Raw genomic sequence first — 19,958 nt, 5'->3', positions numbered from 1 at the left:
TGTCGTAGTGTCTTTTTTTGGAGCTCAGCCATGGTCACTTGTCATATAGTCTTCCGTAGCCAGACCTTCAGACTGACGGCAGAAGGTCTGGGAACCTTGGCCACTTTGAAAGGCCAAGGACCGCCCAAGAGGACATATGACTGATAGGTAAAGCAACCAATCACGTTGAGTTTTGTGCCGTGTCATGTTTAGGAACGTGGAAATGTCCCCCCACTAACAGACCGGTGTGCAAATCTCTTGGACACATTTTAAAGAGTCTATGCCGCAAACTTTACATATTTCACATACTTTTGAAAATCCTGATAAACGCTCATTGTCACAGTTGTAAACACGATGGCTTGCTTCTTCCATGAGGGGGTTTGGCGTCACGTCTCCCGGAAGTCCAGTATAATTCAACCAATCCGATGATGACTTCAAAACTCCTGAAGTTTTTCCAATTTTGTGTGCCGTATGCATCAGACATTCAGCCAACGGTCCGTGGGCATGACATCTGAGGCTAAGACTACTTGTCATAGAGATTCTTCAAAATATTGGATTAAAAATGGATAATACTTCAGAACATTTCATTTTTTCATTCCAGAAAAGAAAGTCAAATGAATTCGTAACAGCATGAGGGTAAATTATGACAGAATTTTCTTTTTGGGTGATCTACCCCTTTAACTAGACACAAATATGAATTATAGATGATTGTTCTGTTCCAAATCCTGCTGAGCCTCACTGCCTACATTGTTTTTAAACATGATGACATTTGGGGAAGATAAAAATAGGAACTCCAGAGTAATCATCCTCTGTATTTGATGGAGAATCGATTACGTTTAGTATGACAGTAGTAGGCAGTATGCAGCTTCTCACAGAAATACAGAGAGAGTTAGAGGGATGTTCATATGTCTGTCTGTGCAGAATGGATGGTATGTTTCATATGCTGTCTGAGGTAAAGTATATGTCTAGATCTACCAGTCATCCATATAGTTGCATGTAACACAATGGGTCATTTCTCTCCCCCTTAGATTTATCGAATCCTTGGAAAGACTGTGGTCTGCTATCCAATTGTCTTCGATCTTAGCGACTTCTACTTGTCCCAGGATGTCATGCTTTTGATAGATGATATTAAGGTGAGTTGGGTGATACCACACCTCACTGGTTCCTCAGACGATGTAAGAAGAGGGCTCACTTTATGTCCCATACTTTGTCTGTCATTCTATATAAAGAAAGAATCAAATTTAGGGCAATGGACAGAAACATTCCCCATAAATCATCAGCGTCAGCCCTCAGAGTTACAGAGCGTTTCTCCTGCTGTCTGCACTGTATTAACGCGTTTGTGTTTGCATGTGTTTTGCAGAATGCTTTGCAGTTTATTAAGCAGTACTGGAAGATGCCAGGCCGTCCTCTCTTCCTTGCCCTTATCAGAGAGGACAACATCAAGTAAGAGTCTCTCCCGTCGGCCAGATCCTGGTTTTGTTTATGAGAAGTACAGAAATGTGATATCTTTCTTGCTAGGGGAAGCCGTTTCAACCCCATACTGGACATGCTGGCATCTTTTAAGAAGGGAAACATTGGAGGAGTCAAAGTTCACGTGGACAGACTTCAGGTGTGCTGCTCTTTACAAGAAATGATTTTACTGAATGTGAAAGTCTTTTTGACTTCCAAAACCAGCTTTTCCCCACCTTTTCCCACATGAAAGTGACAGTGAAAGTGAAAGAGAAAGTGACGTGACATGTGGCCAAGTATGGTGACCCATACTAGGAATTAGTGCTCTGCATTTATCCCATCCTAAGTGCACACACACAGCAGTGAACACACACACACCGTGAACACACACCCGGAGCAGTGGGCAGCCATTTTTGCTGCGGCGCCCGGGGAGCAGTTGGGGGTTCGGTGCCTTGCTCAAGGGCACCTCAGTCGTGGTATTGAAGGTGGGAGAGAGCGCTGTACATTCACTCCCCCCACCTACAATCCCTGCCGGTACGAGACTCGAACCCACAACCTTTGGGTTACGAGTCCGACTCTCTAACCATTAGGCCACGACTTCCCCCTAGAAGAGAATGTATTATTAAAATATTAATTCATAGTTCTCTGAATAGTTTCATTTTGTTAAATAAAATTAGACAAGGGAAATCTGAGAAATCACAAAGCATGGTTTTGAAATTATTATTTAAATAATTAATAAAAAAGAAAGTAATCAGGTGCTCATATTGCCCCCTTGCCTTGAAACAAAGTCAATAAAATCTTTGTTGACGACTGAACACAAGCAGACTTTACTACAAGCATTCCTGTTGAGTTGGTGTAAACACTACAATTCAAAGGTTTGGGGTCGGTAAGATTTTTTTTTAATGTTTTTGAAAGAAATCTCTTATGATACATTTTAAAATCTAATTTATTCTTGTGATGGCAAAGCTGAATTTTCAGCAGCTATAACTCCAGTCTTCAGTGTCACATGATCCTTCAGAAATCATTCTATGTTGTTTTGGTGCTCAAGAAACATGTCTTTTTATTATTATATCAATGTTGAAAACAGTTGTGCTGTTGTGGAAATCATGGTTTAAAACAATCTGGATTTTTGGATCAATAGAAAGTCCAAAAGCATTTATTTGAAAGAAGACATTATACATATCTTTACTGTCACTTTTGATCAATTTAATGCATCCTCGCTGAAAAAAAAGTATTAATTTCTTTCAAAAAATGTTAATGAGTCCAAATCTTCGAATGGTGTTCAATATATCGAGCCATTCAGTTATAGTGAAGTCACCTCAAAACGTCTACAGACAGACCGTAGAAAGACTGAGCTATATTAGTTTGAAAAGTTTAAGTTTCACGGACTCCATTGAACACAATGTGAGCCATTAGACCCTGAGTTGTGGTAAATGTTCACAGAGCTGGTCAACCTGTCAACATTTCTTTAAGGACAATAGTACCTCATGCAGAAGTTTCAAAAGATAACAGAATGTTAGAATTACAGGCTGTAATAATAGACAGTTCTTAAGGAGAATGTCCAACCATCTGTGTGCAAGCTGAAGCTTAGAGTCACAATTTAACAGATGTAACAATTTTTTTTTCGTGTTGTGATGTACACCTGAGTGAAATGGATTATCAAATAGAAAATGGTGAGGTCTTGTTCTGTCTGTTGGTTGTTGATTGGATGGAGGTTGGTCTGAATACGAGTTTGCATTCAGAATAGATTTCCGATGAAGTTGGAGAATTCTGGCATACATCACCAGAGAGGCGTGTCATTTCACCAGGATATTGAGTTATGACATAAATTACAAGGTCAATTTGATTAGAGTGTTAGCGATGGTATTTAGAAAATAGATAGGGTGACTTTACATTTTGTGCTGACTTTAAGTGTAATTGGGTGATGCAGCAGAGCAATGATTAAGATCATATCTGAATGGCTGGAAAGAGTCCTCGATAGAGATAAGACCTTGAGATTCTGCCAAAAGACCTTGACAGAGATAAGCATGGCTCATATCAAATAACTTTTTTTTTTAACAGGATTGATATGAGTCTGTATTATCAAATTTTTTTTAATAATTATAATACATACTGTATGATTATAATACTCTCTACTAGGTTCCCTTTGTGAAATATTTCATTTTATATAGCCATAGAGAGCATAATAGAGAATATCACAACGGGCAAATACTCTTTTACGGTACAGTCATTTAGGACATATTACATGTATCATTGCATGTCTTGTCTGAACGCCTGTGTGTTCCCTTCGGTCTAATGTAACATTCTTTGTGGAAACTCTGTAGACCCTGATATCAGGCGCTGTGGTGGAACAATTGGATTTCCTTCGTATCAATGAAGCTGAGTAAGAATTAACCTCCATTTACACCATTTGTCTTCCTCTCCACCTTTATGTTCAATGTGGTTCGCTTATTGAGGCAATAGAAACAAATTACCCTCACGGTTCCTAATGCATGCCTCAGATTCATCTTCCATTTCCTATTGCCACAGTACCTTCCTTTATGTTCTGCTTTAGGATCCCAGAGTTTAAGAGCTTTGAGGAGCTGGAATTGCCCAAGCACTCGAAAGTGAAGCGTCAAACCAGCACACCGAACGCCTCTGACCTGGAGCAGCAGCCCGAGATCAGCATTGAGGAATGGTTCCATAAATCCACATTTGAGATTCTACAGAAATTCAATGTGAGCCTAACTATCCTGCCCATGTGTGATTATGAGTTTACTGTAGGTGCTTTTATATAACTCATATTCTGTTATCAGGACTGTGACTGTCTGGCCAGTCAAGCCCAGCTGGCCAGTATTCTCCTCAGAAAAGAAGGCCCTGACTTCTTCAGTAGAAATGGTATGTGGTTTCTCTTGATTTCTATGGCAGTTTTTCCTAGCATTTTTATGATTAAATGTGTAAGGCTGAAGTATTTCAGCAATATTAAAATGGTGAGCTTTTTAAAGAGCCACAGGACACTTCTTACCGCATGGCTGCTTTTAAAGCTCATCTGAATGAAATGTCCACAGCTGTAATCCATTTAGTGCCTTCATGGGTAAGCAAGTGGGTTGGCAATGCTAGCTCACACCCTTGTCACGGTCTTAATTCCCGTAGTTACAGTTTATCTCGTAGCTCAAGACGGTTCACACTCTTAAACGGACCAATTGAACAAGCGTGGAACGATTAAATATATGCTTATATGTGATTTTATGTTGCAATCTGGAGCTTCCACGTGCCTTTTGGCATAAATGCTCCATGGATGTTGTCTGAAAATATGTGTTTTTATGGATAACGTGCCATTCTTAACCCTCCTTTATGTTCAGAGAATCTTAAAGATGACTTGGAGAGAATCTACAGAAGAGCTGGCAGCAGGAAGCTTTGGTAAGAGTTTCCTCTTTACACCACACTCTCCAGAAGCATTTAGAGTTGCACTTATTTTCTCGTTTGTGGGGTAAAAATGAGAAACTCTTGATATATTTATAGCTATTTTTGTTTATACCTCTTCTTTGTATATGTCTAATGTTATATACAACTGAACACACTATGCGCATATATATTTTTTTAAACTCGCAAACCTCATGTAGGCTGGCGGTGCGTAATGCTGCGGCCGTTATCCAGAAGTTTGCCGGTTCTATAGCTCCCCATATAACCACTATGTTGGTCCATGGCAAGCAGGTAATTGGCCAGTGGGGCACACAACCTCTGCATGTGTTGTGTAACTGTTGACTCTGTGCCGACGGATGTGTTAACTCATGAGCACGCAGCACTCATCCTTTGTTGTTGTTTTTCATTACATCCGCTCACTCAAGCTGTTATGATCATGCACAGAGAAGCCATGCAGCTCATTACTTTTTGTTTGTCTTTTCCTTTTATAATTGTTATATTGCGCATATGGTAATTTTTTTGGAGGTGAGCTATTTTATATCCTTCATAACACAAATTGGTGTCTCATAGCTGGGGTTACCACTGTAACGGTCTCATTTGCAGTTTGTTTGTGAGCTAAACCCTATTGTGTCTTGTGACAGCATAACCTGTCCATAACACCTATTGATATTAATTCCTCAAAGGAATCCATCAGCTAAACATGAACATTAAAATAGGTTCTTGTAGCTCAAATTACGCTTGAAGTCATGGATTCAATTTCCAGGGAATGCACCTACTTATAAAACGAATACCCTGAATACATTGTGAGATGATGACTTTGGATAAAAGCGCTTACCAAATAAATTAATGGGCATGTAAATTACAAAAGTGTAGCAAGTATAACTTTGTATTATAAAGTGTAGTCCAGGAACAACAACAGCAGGTTCTGAATGCCCAGTGCCACTTTGTCACTTTGAGATGCAGAGCTCTCCTGATCGTTTTCATCCCAGAGGGCCCAGCTTTAAATATTAATGAGGATTTAAATGCTACAGGGGGTCAAAATCTTGGAATATAAAACAACATCTCATTTATTCAAATGAGCATTATGCTGCATTACAATTAGATTTTTTTTTTTATCTAAAGTTCAAAGAAGTGGTTCACAAAGTTCTTTTTGGTGATGCAGTATATGTGAAATGAATTACTTCTGACCTCCAGCTACATAATTTGTCATTGTTTATGAGACAGCAAGTCTTATTCAGTGGTGTTCATAACTTTATGGTTGGTAAGATGTATTAATGTTCTTGAAAGAAGTCATTTATGCTCACCAAGTTTGCATTTATTTGATCAAAAAAATACAGTAACAACAGTAATATTGTTACAATAATTTTAATATATTTCAAAATGTAATGTATTCCTGTCATGACAAAGCCGAATTTTCAGCAGGCATTACTAAAGTCTTAAGTGTCACATGATCCTTCAGAAATCATTTTAATATGCTGATTTAGTGCTCAAGGAGCATTTCTCATGTTGCAAACAGTTATTCTGCTGCTTAATATCTTGGTGGAAACTATGATACATTTTCATTTGAAATAGAACTTGAAATAGAATTCTTTTGTAACATTATAAATATCTTTACTGTCACTTTTGATCAATTGAATGCATGCTTGCTAAATAAAAGTATCCATTTATTTAAAAAAAAAAAAAATCTTACTGACCCCAAACTTTTGAACAGTAGTGTGTATATTTTAGGAATAACCTATATTTTGTAATAGGCTATAGTCCAGTCCCATTTATGTTTGTACTGTGTTGTGTTCACCAGGTCCGTTGTGCGCCTTGCTGCCAGTCTCTTAACTAAACTAGTGGACAGCCTTGCACCGAGCATTACTAGCGTTTTAGTGCATGGCAAGCAGGTAAGTGGAAATCAGGAACAGGGGCCTAAATAATTGGTATGAATAAAAACTGAAGTCAAAAATATGAATTTCAATCCGGGATTTCCTGCAAACGTTTTACTGTTCACTGACTATAAGTAGGTTAAAATTAGCCTTAAATTCACATCAAATGTATGTCAAAATCATGATGGACTCCTCTTCCTATTATGCAACGTGATAGCATCTAATTGCATCCGTCATCACTGACAAAGCTAACCTGCTGCCCTTTCATTTGACGCTTCTGCAGCAAAATCGCTTTTACCCAGAACTCCTGTAACCATCCCATTGTTTGTGCATTACATTTAACATCATTGTACATTTACCTTTTATTTGCTTTGTGTTGAGACAGACATTACGTGTGGTGTGGAGTGTTTGTTTAATGAACTGCCATAGTTTCCCAGCATAGGCCTGTTTGGCCTCTGGTGGTTGTGAAATGATTCATCAGAGTAGCGCGCTAGCAGTGAATCTGCATATAAATTGCATTCTAGGGGCCTAATGTTGTGGTTAAGATAAGTGGGTACGTTTTGGTTTGAAAATGGGTCATTCCTTGCATACAAGAGCAGTCTGAGCTGACCTGCATGTAGAATTATAGACCTAGCCTTATTTAATCTAAAGAAGCGGAGCCCTTTTCTGTGTGCTCCCTACTTAATGTGTATTTGGGTAAATTGCCATAGCAGAGCAATATTGATGTCTGCTGGGAACTGTAAGGAGAACAGCAGGTCATGCAAAGCAAGCCACCACATACTTAAACCACACTTAAAAATATATGCATTTCATTACATAGATAAAATATAACCAAAGATCAAGTGGCGTCTGCTAACATATCATACTAGACGTTTTACTAGATGTAACGTCTCGTGGTGACTTTTTTCCACAAACCTTTGACAACCACAAAGTACCCAAATAGCTTTTAAAAGATTTTATATTTTAAAAGCCAACAAACCTTGATTTCTGCTATCTTTCTTATATACTGTAAATGCCACTTGATTTTGATGTCTAATACAGTGGTATTCCTGTATATCAGAGATGCCCAAACCAGGGCCCATGGGACAAAGCTGGCCCCTGATGACCTTTGATTTGACCCACCATATACCATAAGAGAGGGATAAAGCATGCCATTCTAATGTATTTTTTATTTTTTATTATAATTTTTTTTGCTTTGAAATGTAGATAATATAAGCTAATTTGATTGAAAACAACAATAACAACAAAACCAATACAATTTTAATAAAAGCTATATATATATATATATATATAGGTATAAAGTAACATTTACTTTTGGCTCATGGCCACTGTAATAATATTGTAATTTCAGTGTTTAAAAGAACATCTTGTATAAGCTTACTACCAGTTTCATTCATATTATGGGAGTTTTTCTTGAAAAAAATTGTTGCATTGGAGTGTGGTGATTTTGTGATTTATGCAACACACTCTCATGGCAATTCCTAACTGGTTTATGTTTTTGTCAATTGGTAACACATTTGGTCAATATGTTTTTCATTCAATTTTGTATGATCTCATTCGTACGTTTTCATACGACTTTGATTTAGCAGTGGACCTTCGCTCTCTCTAAAAATAGTACGTTTCCCAAATAGCATTGTACGAATTCACACAAAATCACCCCCTCATAAAACGGTTCAATTTTCCCATGAGATCAGGTTGGATTTATACATTTTAAAATGAATAATCCTGGTTTGAGTCATTGCAGTACATTAAAACCCATTCCGAGAAAATGGCTTTTAATGAAACAAGCAAAAAAAAAATGCATCTCTGAGAAATCATCCATCATGATACAGACTGACGGTAGTTCTGTGTTACCAGGTGACTCTCGGCCTGTTTGGGCATGAGGAGATCGTGATCTCTAACCCCCTGTCTCCAGGGGTCATTAAAGACATCATATACAGCAAGTGCAGCCCCCATGGCGAGCGAGAGGCCGTGCTACAGCAGGAGCTCGTCATCCACATTGGCTGGATCATCTCCAACAACCCAGAGCTGTTCAGTGGCATGCTGAAGATCCGTATGGGGTACGCCATCACCAAGAGTTTCACAGCATGAGCCTAAATAATAAAACATGCTCACGTCATTAAGAATCACATCTCTTGCAATAGGTTCTGCACATATCTTCTCTATCAATAATTTACATAGGTTACCTTAAGCAAACTTTATTTGTCGTGCCTATTTTTCAATCAGATGGATTGTTCAAGCCATGAAGCATGAGTTGAAGATTCGTGCTGGGGACATGGCACCTCAGGACATCTACCAGATGTCCCCTAGTGATGTCAAACAGCTCCTGCTGGATGTCCTCCAGCCTCAGCAGACTGGCAGGTGCAGGATGCCCACCATTTGTGTGTTACTCTAGATACCTGCCAAGACTGAATTATCTGCTGTGTCCAAACACAACAGTAGTATACAGTTTATCATCATTTGATTAATCCTAACCCTTTTTAATTGGGCAGCTGAGGTTAATTATCAAGTAAGAAGTAAGAGAATATGGTCTTCTGATAATGGAGCTGTAATGGTGTATTAGTTTATTGTTTCACAATGTCAGACTACAGCTGAAAAAAAAATTGGGCTCATTAAGACTTTTGTTTTAAAGAAAAAAATGTGTGTGTGTGTGTGTTTATTGGTTTATAGAATTTAGCACGACAAATAGTAACATATAAAATAGTAATTTAAAAAAATATATAAATTTCATTACTAGTTAACTGAGGGGTGTTACAGAGTATTTGTTAAATATAGCTAACGAAATATATATTGTGTGTTTGATTGGTCCAGACGCTACACAATATTACTGTTTTACTGTATTTTTGATCAAATAAATGTGGTCTTCTTCAGCATAAAAGGCTTCTTTCGAAAAGCATAAAACAATTCTACTGACATAAAAGTTTGAAAAGAAAAATAACTTTTTTCCCAAAAGAATTAGTTAGCATTCAATGATTTCTCCATTGCAACAGTTTTGAGGATTAATTTGAATCCTCCATACTTCCATAGATCATGGCTCAATAGACGTCAGATCGATGGCTCCCTCAACCGCACCCCTCTCGGCTTCTATGACCGTGTTTGGCAAATCCTGGAAAGAACACGGAATGGCATCACGGTTGGAGGAAAACATCTCCCTCAGGTAACTCTTCTAAATCGTTTAAACATTTTTTGAAGATATTAAGCATGGTATTGTTGAGGACAAATAGGCCTGGATAAATAATTATCATTAAAGGATCATTTTAAATATGTTCAGAATATCTGCAGTATGAGATGACCACCTCAATCTTTCACTCTTTTGCAGCAACCTACTCTATCAGATATGACCATGTATGAAATGAATTTTTCCTTGTTGGTGGAAGACACATTGAAGAACATTGTTTTGCCTGAGTACAGGCAGATCATTGTGGAGGTTAGGCACAATTTGGTCCTGCCGCAGCCTTTTACCTATTTTGCAATGCTTGAATTTGTAATCTGACATATCATTCACCTGCTGTTTGACCCTGTGTCTTTGTGTCTTTCATGACCTGAATGCAGCTGTTGATGGTGGTGTCAGTTGTGCTGGAAAGAAACCCAGAGTTGGAGTTGCAGGAGGCTGTGGATTTGGACCGGTTGGTTAAGGATGCTTATGCTGACTTTCAGAAAGACCGCAGCAGACTGGATGGATCTGAGAAACAGGTGAGGGCAGATTTAATATGTGAAAGCTTTTTAGTTCAGTTAATGTTTGGATCAATATACACTACTATTCAAAAGTTTGGGGTAAATAAAATTTCTAAATGTTTTTGAAAACACTTATGGCTGCATTTATTTGATCAGAAATACTGCTGAAATTTTTTGAATGACTGTTTTCTATTTTAATATATTTTAACATGTAATTTATTCCTCTGATGGCAAATCTGAATTTTCAGCAGCCATTACTCCAGTCTTCAGTCTCTGTGTGTGTGTGTGTGTGTGTGTGTGTGTGTGTGTGTGCGTGCGTGTGTGTGCCTGTGTGTGTGCACGTGCAGCTGAAGTGCAGTCTGACTTCACTGTTGTCCCCTCTTAGTCCACAAAAGGGTCACCTTTGGGTAGATGAGATGAGTGGAAATTAGATACTGTAATTCTTAATCTTTGCATCACATTGACATGCCTTGAGCAGGTAATAAATGCTCTTAAGTATCAGATAGAAATTGCACATGGGTTATTAATGTTATTAATGTCTGAAAGTGCCATACACTACTGTTCAGAAGTTTGGGGTTAGTAGAATTTTATTATGTTTTTGAAAGTAGGCTCTTATATTCAAGGCTGCATTTATTTGATAAAAAATACTGTAAACAGTAATATTGTGAAATATGGCAATTTAAAACTTTTCTATTTGAATTTATTCCTAATGGCAATGCTAATTTTTCAGGAGTCATTACTCCAGTCTACACTGTCCCATGATCCTTTAGAAAATAATCTAGGATGATGATTTCATGCTCAAGAAACATTTCTTATTATCAGACGTGAAAACATTTGTGCTGCTTAATGTTTTTGTTAAAAGAACAGCATTTATTTAAAATAGAAAACTTTTGTGCCGTGGTGTATTTAAGTTTTATTTTGTATTATGTTGAATTGTCAGCAGTATTGTATTAGTTTTTCCCACTACTTCATGAATAACTTTTACCAGTGATGCAACGAATCCTCATTATAAACAAAGAATCTGTGGCACCTCTTTAATTTGACCTAAAAATCAATTTTGCATTTGCTTCTATTACAAATACACCGCTATGCAATTTAAATGCCTGCTGCAGTTCCAAACCCTTTCGCAGAAGTGTTACTATCTTAAGGAGATGGTCTTTATATGGATTTTTATTTATTTATTTATTTATTTTTTTTTTGTTGTAACAATTCCCCATTCTTTCTGGTGGTTATCTATTTAGATTTCAGAGACCTCTTACAAAATGAAGAAGGAATTTCAAAGAACTGGAGGTTTTCCAAAGAATGTGACCTCCTTTATTATTATTTATTCCAAACCATATCAGTCTTTGACAAAGCTGTCTTATTCAATGTCTTCTGAGAAATACACATGATCTGATTGGAAACAGGAACAATCGATAAAAACTAATACAGCAACTTAGTGCTCAGCTGATATTGTTGTACTTGTGACAACAGCTCAGCAGTTTTTAAAATAGTGGGGGGTTTTTTTCTTTCTAGTAACTAGGTACCTTTTCCAACATTATTGCACACATGGCTTACAGATAAGCAAGCTACTGTATTGTCATTAGCTTGTACAGTACTATGCTAACTGCAAATGCCAATATAGCCCTTTCAGTCCCTAAAAACAGTTCACACAACAAGGGCTTAATGATGACTGATACATCAAATCACAAAACAATGCATTTTACATTTCAATAAAGAAGCATCTTAACATTACCCACTTAGCATGCATCTAAACATTACCCACTATGATCATGTGTTGTTTAGACATTACTTTCATGTATGCACTGTAGTTCAAAGTGATAATCACTGTTGCATTACAGTGGTGATTAGATGCGATTAGAGAGAAATTAAAGCATTAAACTCATCAAAAACTCTTTAAAAATGCTATGTATTTAGCTATCTGAAATTCATCAAAATGCATTTTTAAAAGGTGCTTCTATCATTGTCCAGTTTCTACTGCATATGTTGAGATGACATGATTGTTAAGTGCAAGGTGTTAGGCTTTACTAGTGAGCTGTTCACTGCTATGGAATGATCCCTCTGTAAATGTTGTGAGCCTTTAGTTACCATGGACTCCTTTGGCTGTTTGCGTTTATGTAAACTCCTTGAGGAAAAAGCATAGAGGAATGGATTCACACAACTGTTAATGAATATAAGACTTCCAGCAATGTCACTGACAAGAGATAGAACGGGCTCTGATCCTAAAAATTTTGCACAGATTTCCTCTAATTTTATTATTTGGTGTGGAGCCCAAAAAATGAAGAAAACTATGACAATCCGTGTGACCAGTTTAGTCGGTCTGTGTCTGCATCTGAATGCTCCCTGTGTGGCCGTTTTGTATAAGCAATAATATGAAGTCAGCATGATTGTGAAAGGAAGAAAAAATCCAAGCAATGACTCCAGTAGAGCAACAATACGACTGTCTTTTGACTCCAGGATTCTTTCACACTCCATTTTGGATCCACTTTGAATGATCTCTTGTGTAAGTACACCAGGACAAGAGAAAAGCAGCGCCAGAGACCAACCGCTGATCAGCAGTGCTCTCTCTCTTCTCTTGCTCATTCTAGACCACAACTGTGGATGTCGAATCCGTAAACAACGATACACACTCAGCACAGTTACTGTTATCACACTTGAGTATGCACTGCAGTAGACGAGTGCTGTGAAAAACTTGCAGGTTACTTTGTCAATGCTCTCTAGCTCACTGTAGATCCACACAGGCAGGGTTATCAAACACAAGATGTCCGCAGCTGCCAGATTCAGCATCAGATGAACAGTGAAATTGTCCTTTTTGAAATGATGAAGTATGAAAACAATTACTGCAATATTACCAGGGACTCCAACCAAGAAGCAGAGACCCATCAGACCACCGCTGACCAGGTTAGCTGTAGTCCAGCTGGTGGAGTTTACACTGGATTCGCGGTGGTTCAGCATGACACAGACACACTAGTGTCGTGTTAAGACGACTTCTTCAGTGATCACCACTTACACATTTACACACTTATTTATAACTTATTTCATCACTTCCTGACATACACACCCACAGAGTTCTCATGATTTTTTTTTTTACTTTCATAATCTCAGGTGTCTGCTACAGAGTTCTCATTAAATATTTTCTTTCATAATCTCATAGCTCTAGTACAGTGTCTGCCAAAGAGTTCTCATGATTGTTTTTCTTTCATAATCTCATAGATCTAGTACAGTGTCTGTTATGCCTCTATCAATGTGAAACCAAAATGTAATTAAAAAATTAACAACAGATCTATTATATTCAACTATTTATTTTCAGATATCATATACACTCAAAAATCGAAATGTCTGTTTACAACTCATTTGCACATAACTGTCTTCATGCCAGATTTATTCAAACATACATATATAATTATAAGTAAAAAGAAAAAAAACCCTCCTCTTTAGTATTGTTTTAGCTAACTAATGAATTGTGTACAGTGGATAACTTTGCTGAGGTAAATGCCACATAAAGTGACATACTGGGACGCAGTGTCTCGTTCCCTACTCAGGGAACCATGGTTACATAAGTAACCTGAGACGTTTTATTGGCATCTTTCCGCGGTTGAAACACTGATTCAGCAATTACATCAGACATGATATATTTTGGTAAGCTATACTGGGGCTGTCAAAATAGCTGAAAAAGTGCATTCAAATTTTGTACTTAAATATTATCAATATTCGAATTATATTCTAATTTAAAAGGCATAATTTCAGTTAGGGGAAAAAAGCTTTTGGCTTCTCTCCTGAGGCCACAAGAGGGCGCATCGAGCAAAAGATTACTAATGCACCTTTCTTCAAAGCAATAAAATAACACACCTATCTTTGAAAAAAGTGCATAATGTTTAATGTGTTATAATGTTTATAAACCATATATAATTAATTAAGTTGCCTAAACAAATAGAAACAAAACAGCATCATGTATGTAGGCTATGTATTTAATACAAAGGACCGAAAACCAATCACAAAGAGTACTTTTTCATTTAAAAACATGAGATGCAGTGGGATGGGGAAAAACCGCCATAAAGTCTCGAGACATGTTTTTTAATATATATATATATATTATATATGTGGGTTGTCCGTTGCACCCCCCTAAGGATGGCCCTATATATATATATATATATATATATATATATATATACATTGCCTATATATAGGTGGTTCATAAAATATTACCACATTGTTATGAATTTGATCCACTTAAACCGTCTCAACACACACTGCTTACCTACATATACCAAGTCTCAGATGTCACGTTAGCTGTTTAAGGCATAGGCTATGCTATATATGATATTGTAAAGGTTCTTTTTTCTTTCTTTTTTTTCTTTTTTCCAAACGGTTATATAATTTGTGATCTCAGATGGGAGGCACGTGGTTAGTTCTCAGACTGTCAGATGCTTATTACAAAATTCAGTGATAAGAGATGGTGACAACAACACTCTTCTGGCAAAAAATTCATGGGAACTACTATTTGGGGGTGGCTTTCAAATTAGCTGTATGTGTCCCATGTGACACATTGCATGTCAGCAGTCTAAGCAACACAAGACAGTAAACAATTAGTCACAGGCTTTCCGTCTCCTTGTAAGGTCCTTCAGAGTAAAACACCACTGTTGATGGAAATTTTCTGTTCCTGTTTTCTAAAGACTACACGCTGAAAAAAAAAAAATATATATATATATATAATGTAAATAAAATATGTATATATATATTTTTTTCTTTTATATATATATATATTTTGCTTGTCATTATGGGCAAACCATATTAACGTATCATGTCTAATTACCATTTAGTAAAACTTGGAAACAGTTGAGAAATGCACTGTTAATATTAGTTCTTGATGCAAAGCATGTGCTCAAGTAGAGCATCATCGTTTCAAGCTGAACATATTAAAATTGTGCCCAGGTGCAAGTACCAAATGTCACGCGTAATTAGAGCTTCTGCCTCTTTCAGACGCAAGACATAAACAATACTATTAATGCTTAACTTCACCATATAAGGATGCTACATGACCAGTCAACTTACCTCTTACCATTAAAATGACAAACTTACCATTAAACGTACCATATTTAAAAAACAAAGAGAAAGAAAATATATTCTATTTTTAGATATCAACATCATAAAATGTATTAAATATTACATTACACCGGGGTTCCCCAAACTGAGCTTAATATAAGAACTGCAGTGGGAGTTGATAAAAAGCTAATGATTAATTAAATCATAAAAATGCAAATAAAAAATCATTTAAAAGATTCAACACAAAAAATAATGATAAAAAAAATATTTCTTTAACTATTAAACAACCATGTCAATGTGACCATTAACTGTAAACATGCAAATGTGTTGTAAAGTTATTGAAATATAACTTCCTCAGAGATATTTCACGTAAATATTTTATGTCAAAGGGGTTTGGCTAAATTGGGTTTGGGAACCTCTCCATTACATGAACAAACATTAATAAACATGAAAACAGCAGAAGCCTTCCACGTTTGAAATATTTTTGTCCAGACTTCCCTCACTACGGGTACTGAAGGTCACTGGATATGATGATGACAGTGTTTCACAGCACCAGTGTTTAGTAATTTGCATAATTATGTGTTTCATACATGTTCTATTGAGAGGTGCCCCCCCACCCCCAAAATCGACCATGGTCTGCAAATTTATTTACATGACATTTGTGAATATAGTTAAAGCTAAACGGCACACAGTATGACAGTAAGATTTTTAGAAGAAAAAAATTCATAGAGAGAAAAAAAAAGAATTTGGGAGAATCAATAAATTATGAATAATTTGTAAAATATGAATATATAAAAATACGAAATACTGCAATTGTGTGAATAATAGGGCTATGTAATTTAAATATGTAATATAACCCAAATGTAACTGTAATCTGATTATGAGCATTTTAAAATGCAATATACTCTAATTATAAGTACTTAATTTTTGGAATCTGATTACATAATCCAGATTACTTGTAATCATTTACTACCCAGCAAGGTCTAAAGCTATTTAGTTATTTGCTTTGGTTAAGAACATCTGATAAATACTGTAAATGAAAATACATAGAGGCAACATTCAACCTGACTGCAATAGATTTTTTTTTAAGAGAAGTAAAACTGTTTGTTGCATCTTGACAGGATATTTAGAAAAAAAAAGTTGCTTTAACTGATCACCTAGGGCAGGGTGTCAAACTCAATTTCTGGAGGGCCGGGCTTTGAGGCTGGACCTCCATAACCGTAACATCCCTATACGCTAGTCGACCAGTCAAGACAGCCAGCAAAATACTACTAGCCTCATTGTTCATTGGATATACTCACCTGCAATTAAACCAAATAATGTTGCCGTTTCAAAGCGGGTCCGGCTTTCTGAATGTTTGCAGTTATGAACACATCCTTCAGGTGCTGCGAACTTGTGCGACGCAAAAGGCTAAGGGCCAGATTTACTAAACACGTCAAATTTGCGTGAGAGCGCAATTCCAAAAAAGTGCTAATGGGAGTGGACATTTCTGCAGGCAATTTAGGCTACTGACAATGCAAATTAAAGAACACAGACGCAGCAAGATCATTTCCATAATGACCAACACAATCTACCAAGAGCAGCGCAAATTAGCGTCTGCTTTTAAGACATGCTTTTTTGGAGCGTTAAATAATGGCGCAAATAGCCTACCAGTAATTTGACGAGCGCAAACATTAGTAAATTGCGTTGTGTGATTCATTTTAATACTCTCCTCCAACAAATTTTGCGTCTGAAAGAGAAACTCCTACAAATGCATATTCGATGAGGTCAGGCGCAAAAATAACTGTGCCCATGCCTTTTCAGCGCTACTTCTTCACTGCACATCTTTAGTAAATCCTGACAGTACTATTTTAACGCTTAAAGATGGTTTGTGCTGGCGCAAGGCAAGCTGTTTGTAAACCTGGCCCTAAATAGGAATGCAAAGAAGTACAGCTCCTAATGCATGTGTGAGTTGTCGTCATCTATTTTGGAATGATTGCAATGTAATCTAAATATAAACTTGTTCTGTCAATCATTGTAATTTCTGGACAGATCATTCATCGTTTTATTAGGAGTTTAAAGAGCAAGAGCGCGAGCGCCGTTGACGCGCCCAGACATGACGCTTTGAATTTGCACGTACAATGAATGACATCGTGTCAGGAGATGACTAGCAAAATAACTATAAAAGTAAAAGCAAAGAAGTTCTGTTTCATTCCTCCTGACCACCAGAGGCGGTGCTAAGCACTAGAGGATCATCGCTGCGGCTGCTAGATAGGTTGAGAAAAAATACCAACAGAGTCACGTCATGACGTAGACCGAGATGCGAGGATATAAACCACATCAGCTCGAAGCCCAGCCTCTTTCGCTTTCTCACTTATGATAGGTCGTTGATTCGCCCTGTCCCATGCATCTTACCTGAGTTGCGAGGATTCGCCCACCCAAGGTGTGACAACGCGCTCTGCACTATCAGGGCGGATGTTTTGTATTCTCTTTCTTCATTACGTGAGTACACATTATTATATTTGATTGTTGTGTCAGCGATACCTTGTGCTTCACGGTACTATCCGGTGGCTGGTTTCGACTGCACTTAGGTAGCGCCTCCCCGCTAACCTATTTATCCTTGATCTTGTCGCTTATTCACCATCGTGCAATCTATCGTATGCCCCACGGTACTATCCGAAGGCAGTTTTGATAATCTACGTGTGATTCTTCTCACATTATAACTCTTTCGGTTCTACCCAAAGATTTTATCAATGCCTAATTTTTCTGTGCTAGTGTTATCATCAGTTTTTGCGTCCTACGGTGCTACCAAGGATGTGTTTTTGACGGAGTCATGGCTCACAGCTCTCATATCTCCGTTTCTCCACTGAGCTGCAAACTGTGCCGAACACACTTCTTCCCGATGATGGACACGATCGCTGCCCGTCGTGTTTAGGTATTCAGCATCTGAAAGAAGCGTTGACTGATCCGTGTTTGTATTGTACCGCTGTCAGAAAGACAGCTTCGTCTTGCAGAATTAGATCCTAACTCGTCTGCTAGCCTCGCACAACTGTATTTAGCGCCACAACACGCTCAAATATGTCACACATCAGCGGCTGCTGGCGTTCCACCGACCAAGAAGAAATCTCTTCCGAGGACAGAAAATTCACTATCGAAGACAGTGGCTACTCTCTCTTCAGAGATGGCAGAGATGAAACGTCTTCTTCAGTCTTTACAACCCCCGGTTCCAGCCACACCTACTGAAAATACTTCAGTGAACGAGAGTGATTTCCATCCCCCAAAATGATCGATTTAGACGCTCTCTCCATGAGTGCGTCTAATTCACATTTCCTTGATGAAGAGTTGGTGGAACCTGCAATACAGCCTGGTCCCCCACATGATGCTCTCTCCAGCCTGTCTGTTGCTGGTGGTTCAAGCGGTGAGTCTGTACATGCATCTAGTGCAGGCCAAACTTCTCCTGATGACTTTCTTTCAATTCTGCAGATGGCAGTGACTCGTTTGGGTCTTGATAAATTTGTTCAGCCTGTTTAGACTAATGTGTTCTTCAGTCAAAATGCCAATAATACATTTACCATGCCACCATGCAAGGAATTTTTGTGGTTGAATTCTCCAGTGCATTAACAGGCTCCAATGTGCCTAAGAGGAGGTAGAAGACAGCCCGCACTCTTGCCTCAATGGCTGAATGAGGCTGAATCTATTGGGGTAGGTCAGGCACCTGAAATTGAACAGCCGGTAGCAGCATTGGATCATCACCAGATGAAGCACTTATAGGCAATGTACGCTGCCCGAGTGTGCAATGTGGTCGTACTGACACATTTCTGAAAAAAGCATACGAGTCTGTAGCCTACATAACCCGAGCTGAGAATACTATTTGCCAGCTGCTGCTTGCCTGTAACACCACATTAAAGTCAGTGAATGTTGACCCCTCTGTACCTCAGTTCTTACAGACTGCACTGTTGACTATAGGCCATGTGACTCGTGAACTTCAGACACTTTCGGCGACCCTTCTAACAGCACGACGCCAGGTATGGCTCACTCAGGCAAGGTTGCTTGAAGATTGTAAGAAGACATTGAGGGAACTACCAATTGTACCTGGACAATCTTTTTGGCCCCGGCATTTCTGAACTGTTAGAAAAGAGAATTAAGTTATCAGAGGCCACACGACAATTAACTCAGGCCCCACGGGCTCCTTCTTTTAGGATGCCATTGATGTTGGCTCACCCACGCTACTCGAGCTCAGAACAGCGGTTGCGTCACCACAGCAGTCCTCAACTCCAAACGCCACAGCGACATAGAGTGGCCCAATCATGCTGCCCTTTTCCCCGCCACCATCAAGTGGGGCCCACGTCAGCGCCCCCCCACAGGTTCAAAGGGCAGAAACCTAAAACCCTGAAGTTCCTGGGCCAGCAGTCGGCCGTTTCACTGCACAGAGGGACGGTTTTTACTCAACATATTTCCTCGTTCCAAAATAGGATGGTCCAATTCTGGATCTGCGATGCCTCAATGTGTTCCTAAAGTGTCTTCCCTATCGGATGTTGCGCACAGTTGACGTTCTTCGAT

At 38.2% G+C, this 19,958-nt stretch overlaps 2 protein-coding genes across 2 annotated transcripts in view; one reads left to right on the top strand and one right to left on the bottom strand.

Moving 5' to 3' along the window:
• The window catches only part of LOC107723134 (phosphorylase b kinase regulatory subunit beta-like), a 68,667-nt gene extending 57,876 nt beyond the window's left edge, over positions 1-10,791 (top strand). The window contains exons 19-32 of the mRNA XM_016531661.1: positions 1,008-1,112; positions 1,340-1,422; positions 1,498-1,588; positions 3,753-3,811; positions 3,983-4,145; positions 4,224-4,305; positions 4,770-4,827; positions 6,629-6,719; positions 8,559-8,761; positions 8,928-9,062; positions 9,729-9,858; positions 10,021-10,128; positions 10,254-10,394; positions 10,762-10,791. Coding sequence (XP_016387147.1) covers positions 1,008-1,112; positions 1,340-1,422; positions 1,498-1,588; positions 3,753-3,811; positions 3,983-4,145; positions 4,224-4,305; positions 4,770-4,827; positions 6,629-6,719; positions 8,559-8,761; positions 8,928-9,062; positions 9,729-9,858; positions 10,021-10,128; positions 10,254-10,394; positions 10,762-10,791 — 1,479 coding nt within the window. The remainder of the gene's footprint in view (positions 1-1,007; positions 1,113-1,339; positions 1,423-1,497; positions 1,589-3,752; positions 3,812-3,982; positions 4,146-4,223; positions 4,306-4,769; positions 4,828-6,628; positions 6,720-8,558; positions 8,762-8,927; positions 9,063-9,728; positions 9,859-10,020; positions 10,129-10,253; positions 10,395-10,761) is intronic.
• Positions 10,792-12,350: 1,559 nt separating this feature from the next.
• On the bottom strand, positions 12,351-13,331 carry LOC107723133 (type-1 angiotensin II receptor-like). The gene has a single exon (XM_016531660.1). The coding sequence runs from the start codon at positions 13,329-13,331 to the stop codon at positions 12,351-12,353; it is 981 nt and encodes a 326-aa protein (XP_016387146.1).
• Between the last annotated feature and the right edge of the window lie 6,627 nt (positions 13,332-19,958).

Source organism: Sinocyclocheilus rhinocerous, unplaced genomic scaffold (assembly GCF_001515625.1).
Source record: "Sinocyclocheilus rhinocerous isolate Xijiao unplaced genomic scaffold, SAMN03320098_v1.1 scaffold725, whole genome shotgun sequence".
NCBI lineage: Eukaryota > Metazoa > Chordata > Actinopteri > Cypriniformes > Cyprinidae > Sinocyclocheilus > Sinocyclocheilus rhinocerous.
Note: the sequence above shows the minus strand (reverse complement) of the source record. Positions and strands in the feature narration are given on the sequence as shown.